A 6275-nucleotide genomic window follows, 5' to 3' on the forward strand; every position below is an offset into this window, starting at 1 on the left:
TGTGCCTGGGCACAACCTAATCATCCTGAGCCCAACACCGAAACTGCAACAGTGGGCGCTGTGTTTTTAGTCACTGAACCGGTGGAGTTCTCTCTGGGAACAGCTCAGCAATACAGAGCGCAGCAGCACTTGCCACTTACATTCCTCACATAACAGCTGCAGTCCTCGGTGCCTGGGAAGCTGATGGCGAGCAAGCCTCTTGCTTCATTACTGCACCACTGCTGGAAGAGGCAAGGGACAGTTGAAGAGATGGGACTCTGGGATGCCTCTGGTGTGTGTGTGTGTGTGTATGTGTGTATAACACACACAGTATATGCGTGTGTGTGTTTGTACTTTGGTGCGCACACCCTAATGCAATAGGCTGTGCATGCCTATGGTTGTAGATTTTTTTAATAAGCTTCTTATGCTTTATCTAGTGCACACTGCAAAAACTGGATATTGCCGTGAGGTTATAACTAATTGTGTGGGTTATATTAACATGCTGCAGCATGAACAGTATGAATCAAGCCTTAATAGTGTTATCACAGCTTTCCGTCAGTCACTCATGTAAAAAAGTTCATCCTAGTCACTAATCACACAATGGAAAAGATGGCAGTAAGACTGTTATCCTAAACTATTAAACCTGTAATCAGGATTATCATGCCTACTTTGAATTTCAAAAACAGATAACATTTACGATTTTTTTTAAAAATCTACCTTTATCTCAGAGTTCTGGAACATCTCCATGGCCTCTTCCACTAGCGGCTCCTCATATCCAAGTTTGCAAAGTCGATCCGTAGCTCCGAGATAACCCAGGACCTATTGGAAGTGACCGAACTCTTAGAATACACATTGTATTTATAGCAACAACTCCTGCAGTATACAATTTCGGTCACTAGATGGCAGTGTTTATAAGTTCTGTTATATCTATGGTATACATCTCTGTTGTATTGTAATAAGATAGAAAATAAAGCTGTGGCTTCCTTCCTGTTTTAGCCAAGCCATATGCAGCATGCATATCAGACTGTGTGCTTGTGTTTCTCCATGAGGCTGTGCAAGAATTCCAACAAGAACAACTGAAATGAGGAAGAGTTTGGTCTGGGTTAACAAAAATCAATCTTATGAATAAAGCTGCGGAGATGGCATATATTTTTTCCCAAAGAGGATTGTTTCTAAAAAGAGACAAAAAGGATAACTATCCTATGCCAAGCTCTGTACTGTGGGTACATCTAAAATTCCTTTCACTAAGGAAGCCTGAATTGAGTGGCTCGGGTAAAAAAACAAAACAATTTTACTCAATTTTGTAGAATTGACTTGTTCTGGAGTGTTTTACAGAGGACATTACTCCATATTTATCAGTCCCTGTATGTAAGGAAAGAATGATTGTATAGTGCAGATGGTCAGCACTAATAGCCGGGGACATTCATTCCCCAAGACAAGGTTTCAGAATAGGGATTTGCCTTAGAAATTTGGCAACCATACAGAACATCTCCCATAGTCACACAAAAATCCTTCACTGAGATGGCCGTACAGTAATTACCACTACTGGCATGCTCTGGGGCTCTTTGTGTGCCGACAGTTGAGCTCCCTGTGGTACCATTTATTATCTAAAGATGTCATCACCATTGTCCTAGCCCATCATTGAGGTAAAGGCTGATGGGCACACAGAACTTGTGCAGCCAAAGGGTTATTGTAACAAACAATTGATCTTTAAATGTCTGGAAAAAAGGTAGCTGCCAGCAGTAAAAAATGAGAGGCAGACAGCAGAGGCCGACACAATAAAAGAAACAAGAAAGTTTTTAAAGAAACAGTTCCATTATCTATACAGAGAGCAGCGATTACACCCAAAACGTACAGTATAGTGCCATTTGAGGGTGTTAGGTAACATTGAGATGATAAATTAGCCTATAAAGAGAAGATTCAAGCTGCTCGGAAAATAATCCGTATGAATTTATGTCAAGCAACTGCATACAAGTGATCGACGACAAAATTATCAGTATGCTGAAGAATGCTGTAATGTAAGCTTCCAGGGAGAAGTTATATGCCTATATTAGTAGCTGTAGAAACAGTGAGGTCTATATAAAGTATATCTTTTCGCTGATCTGCAGTACTCTGCTTATTAACTTACATCTAAACTGCATTGCAAACACCCCTACTAAACATATAAGTTCCACGATCTGTATGATAATCACATTGTTCTTGCTGCATGGCTGTATTTTCTGTAATTATGCTTTTGCCATGTGTATTGTTTTTTCTGCCTCTCCTCCCTTGGCTGCTGGACATATATGGCGAAATCCATAGGTGGAACAGGGGTGTGAGGTGACTGCTGCAGAGCCTAATGACAGTAGGAGTCATGCATCAGGAATCTACTCCTACACAGCCACCCTGAGGACATCCAAATACCATACAAAATGTGAGAAATCTTTAGTTCCTCGTGACAATTTCCTCAGTAGGGATCAGCATATCACTATGCAAGGTGCCACTGCCTCCTTCTAATGGGCTACACAGTTTGCTAGAACATCCTTGCAGCTGCCTTACCCTTATAGCTTTCAACCCCCATGCTGGAGCCTTCATTTCCACAACTGTTATTGCTTCTGCCTTCTCTGCTTGGCTAGCATTATTTTTCAAGGTAATTTCTTCAGCCTCATGGTTTACTTCACTTGTACTGTCTGCCAGTATGTTATAGGGTTAACCCCATAACAAGCTTTAATAGACCTGATGGGACTCAGAACTGAGTTTTTCAAACTCCATGACTTCACTTGACACATAGAAAAATCTTCCAAGGTTAAGACCATCTAAGGTCAAAACTGAACTCTTTGGCCCGCATTGCATATCCTTTCTCTGCCCTGGTTTTAGGCTTTGTTATCTCTGGAATAGGTTTTAAGACTTTGGACAATTCTCTTAGGTTATGTTGATGCAAGCTAGGACAAAACTGAGGGTCAGCTTACCTGTTCTAGGCTTTGTCCTCCCATTTTTTGAAGTGCAATGATAGCTCTGCGAATAGGGTATCCCATGGAAGTTACAGCCTCGATGACATCACGCTCCTCTTGACTAAGAGCTTGAAGGACATCCCCTGAGGAGTCTGAGTGACTTCGTCTTGTAGGTGGAAGGCAGGAGTATGGGTTCAAAGACTGAAGGAACAAATGGAAGATAGTGCGTTGTGGTATGTTGAGTTTCAGCAAAGCGAGCTTTATGGGGTAGACATTTAGATCACTACATGGGGAGAAAATGGAGCTTTAACCAAAGGAACATGTTAACGAAACAGGTTACGGTGGTGGATATGACATAACCTATCTATAAACAGGAATATATTTTTGGTTGTAGGGTGATAGACCAGCTTATATTCGACATTTGCCGTTGTTGCCCAGATATGAAGTTTCACCAACCTAATGTTCCCACACTAATCTCTTCTTTTTGTTGCTTATGCCCAGTCATTGAAGGATTATTCCAAGTCATGTTGAAAACCATTTTGGTTCCATACTATTAATGGACCTTCTCTCTAGATTATATTATGTTAATCTGATCCATTTTCTTTCAACTAGCTTACTCTGAGATCTGCTATTTGAGGATATTTCTTCTAAATTGGGTATTAGTAAAGCAAAATCTTATGAAACTACTGTACAGCTAATTGATATGGTGATATGTATTTTATTTGTCCTATCTTATGGTTGTGGCATGTGTTAATATGCTTCCTATGACATTAATTGTAAATAATCAAACCTTACCGTGTTGGTGGGCTTATGACAGCGTATTGGTGGAATGGATCCAGCACTGTGCGGTCTCTTTGGACAACAACAATGTGAAGCTGGGGGCAGTGTAGGACTCAGAGTGTTTCCACAGCAGTTGCTTCTTTGGTGCTGGCCTTGTGAAGAGCCTCTGCCTTCAGAGCTTGCCGTGTGAGGATGTACCAGGGCTGCAATTCTCTTGCTTGCTGTTTCCACCTCACTCCTAAAACTATGTGAAGGGGTAAGGGACTTCCTCTTTTTAATGTGGGATGGTGGGGATTCAGCATGAGAGCAGCGGCATATGGATGGAGGGCTGGGCACAAAGGGAGACGTACGGGGCCTAGAAGACCATTGTGGCTGAGGGCTTCTACACAAACGTGCCCTGACTTCCTTATGTCGAGCCTCTATCTCGCTTTCCCCTGATGAAGAATATTCATCATCCTCAGAGTACCCATCTTCCTCAAACATTCTTTCATTCTTTTCCATGCTCTCTGGTGCTCCCCGCATGCTTCGTGGGCGGCTTATGTGGACATCTGCTATGCTTAGGCTTCTACATCTCCGCGTAGACACAGAAGGTCTCTGGGGACTGTTACGTCTGCTCTTAGGAACCCCCTTTCCATCATGCACCATCCAGTATGGAGGAGCTGTAGGCCTATTATCAGAAGTTGAGGTGTTGTGACCATACATTCCTTCTACCCAATCGAGGACCTTCCTCTCTATAGAGAAATCGTGCTGCAGAAAAAGAGACATTACATATAAGATTGCATTACTTAAAAAATCTTTAATTTTTTTTACTCAATGCTTAGACATGCATCAAAGAATATGAAGATGCATTAGGTAAATCACACTACTGCTTTAATAGTAAACCCTGTAATTAAAATAGTAACTGATGGGATGTCATTGCTTGTGATGGGGCAACACAAATAGCTTTTTTTTTTTTCTAGCTTTTTTTAATTATTAAATGAAGCCCATCACTGTTAAGTGAATGTTAAAATTACATTAATGATATGGGACACAGGCTTATTCTTTTTGCTCCGTTATCTCCTTCTCTAACAAAGTTTGATTTCCAATTCTATACCATGTTTTCCCAAATAGACATACATGCACTGCACCTTACTGATTAAGCCTGTATGTTGCAGTGTTCTTATGTGTTTGCTAATTTCCTTTGATAATTGAAGACTTCTATTTTATAGTAACTCTTGAAATAAAATATTTGGAGAAAAGGAGTCTATAAAATTAGAAAGTTTCCATGCAGAAAACATGGTTAAAGGTACAAATGCATGATGTTAAACTTTTGCTAGATATTAACTTTAATGCAATCGTTAGACAATTATGAGAATGTAGGAAAAGATCACAGCAGAGGGCCCACCAATAGAATGTTATAAAGGCGAGCTGGAAAACCTTTGGGCGGTTCCTTGATATCTTCTTAAGCATAGGTTTTGTCATGCATATGGCTGTATGGGGATTTGTTTGACATACACTACCCCATACATGCACATGGGATGTAAAATCATTAAAGGATCTGATTATTTCTGATGAAATACAATATTTTGGGTCATATACCTTGGCAGTAAAATCTGGCAGAAGGTGCCATTCAATGCTTATAATACACCTGCTATATGCCTCCCACACTTACCACAGTACACATCAATATCCCACTGCAGTCTGGGACATTGATATCTGAGAGGCTAGGGGTCCCATCATTGGAAGAAGAGAAAGGTGTGAATCCATCATATAATCTGAATGGCACATCATCTAGGTAACTCATTCCTCTGGGTATTCCAACAGCTGAAGCCTAAACAATGATAAATGAAATGAAATAATGTTTACTGGTAGAAGGCTATGATTCTTATCAGCTGAATAACACCCGAACAGTTCATGATTGTGTATCAGCCATAATTCTTATGAACTTACAGAAAAAATTAGCTCCATCCCCATCTTACTTAGGCATTCCCAAGGGTTTCGATTTTGATCCTTTAGTATCACTAATAATTATGCATATATTATACACCAGTGTACCATTTGGAATCATAAAACACTGCTAGTAATTAATATAGGCCATTTTGGAAAGCAGCGTCCTAAGCCTGGCTCTACAAGGATCGTTATAATGAACCGTAAAAGAGCCTTCTGATGCTATCAACATTGTAGACTTTGAGGGACACTTTTCCCAGATTTGGCTAGCATGGGGTTTGTCAGGTTCCCATGCCTCACTGGGCAGAACACCAAGACATCACCCAATTTAGAACACCCTGGTGAGCGACCCAGCCTGGCCTGACTAGAAGCCTCCTCTCACCTCTACCAATATTGGTCTCACTTCTTTTCCCGGCCACAAGCCCATGCCCAAGAGTAGTCCTCCACTAGTACAGAATTATATAGAGTGCTTTCCAGGCTCCTTGAAAGGACATTTAAGTAACAAAAGAAATTTGTACAAAACAGCCATCTTGAGTAATGGTGGCACAATCCCCGGCAGTGGGTTACTGAATGTTCCGGTATCCCTCTCAAAGAGGAATTAAATCAGTCTTACCTACCTTCATGGAAGAAGTCTATAGGCTTCCCTCCTGGAGGGGGGAT

At 41.0% G+C, this 6275-nt stretch overlaps 1 protein-coding gene across 1 annotated transcript in view; it reads right to left on the minus strand.

The window, feature by feature from the left end:
- UBAP1L (ubiquitin associated protein 1 like) overlaps nucleotides 1-5472 on the minus strand; it is a 17868-nt gene extending 12396 nt beyond the window's left edge. Inside the window, exons 1-4 of the mRNA XM_018573948.1 lie at nucleotides 5341-5472; nucleotides 3705-4436; nucleotides 2928-3110; nucleotides 697-798 (exon numbers count right to left, since the gene is read on the minus strand). Coding sequence (XP_018429450.1) covers nucleotides 697-798; nucleotides 2928-3110; nucleotides 3705-4436; nucleotides 5341-5472 — 1149 coding nt within the window. The remainder of the gene's footprint in view (nucleotides 1-696; nucleotides 799-2927; nucleotides 3111-3704; nucleotides 4437-5340) is intronic.
- Nucleotides 5473-6275: the final 803 nt, after the last annotated feature.

This window comes from Nanorana parkeri, unplaced genomic scaffold, assembly GCF_000935625.1.
Source record: "Nanorana parkeri isolate BGI_ZX_2015 unplaced genomic scaffold, ASM93562v1 scaffold2635, whole genome shotgun sequence".
NCBI classification, from domain to species: Eukaryota; Metazoa; Chordata; class Amphibia; order Anura; family Dicroglossidae; genus Nanorana; species Nanorana parkeri.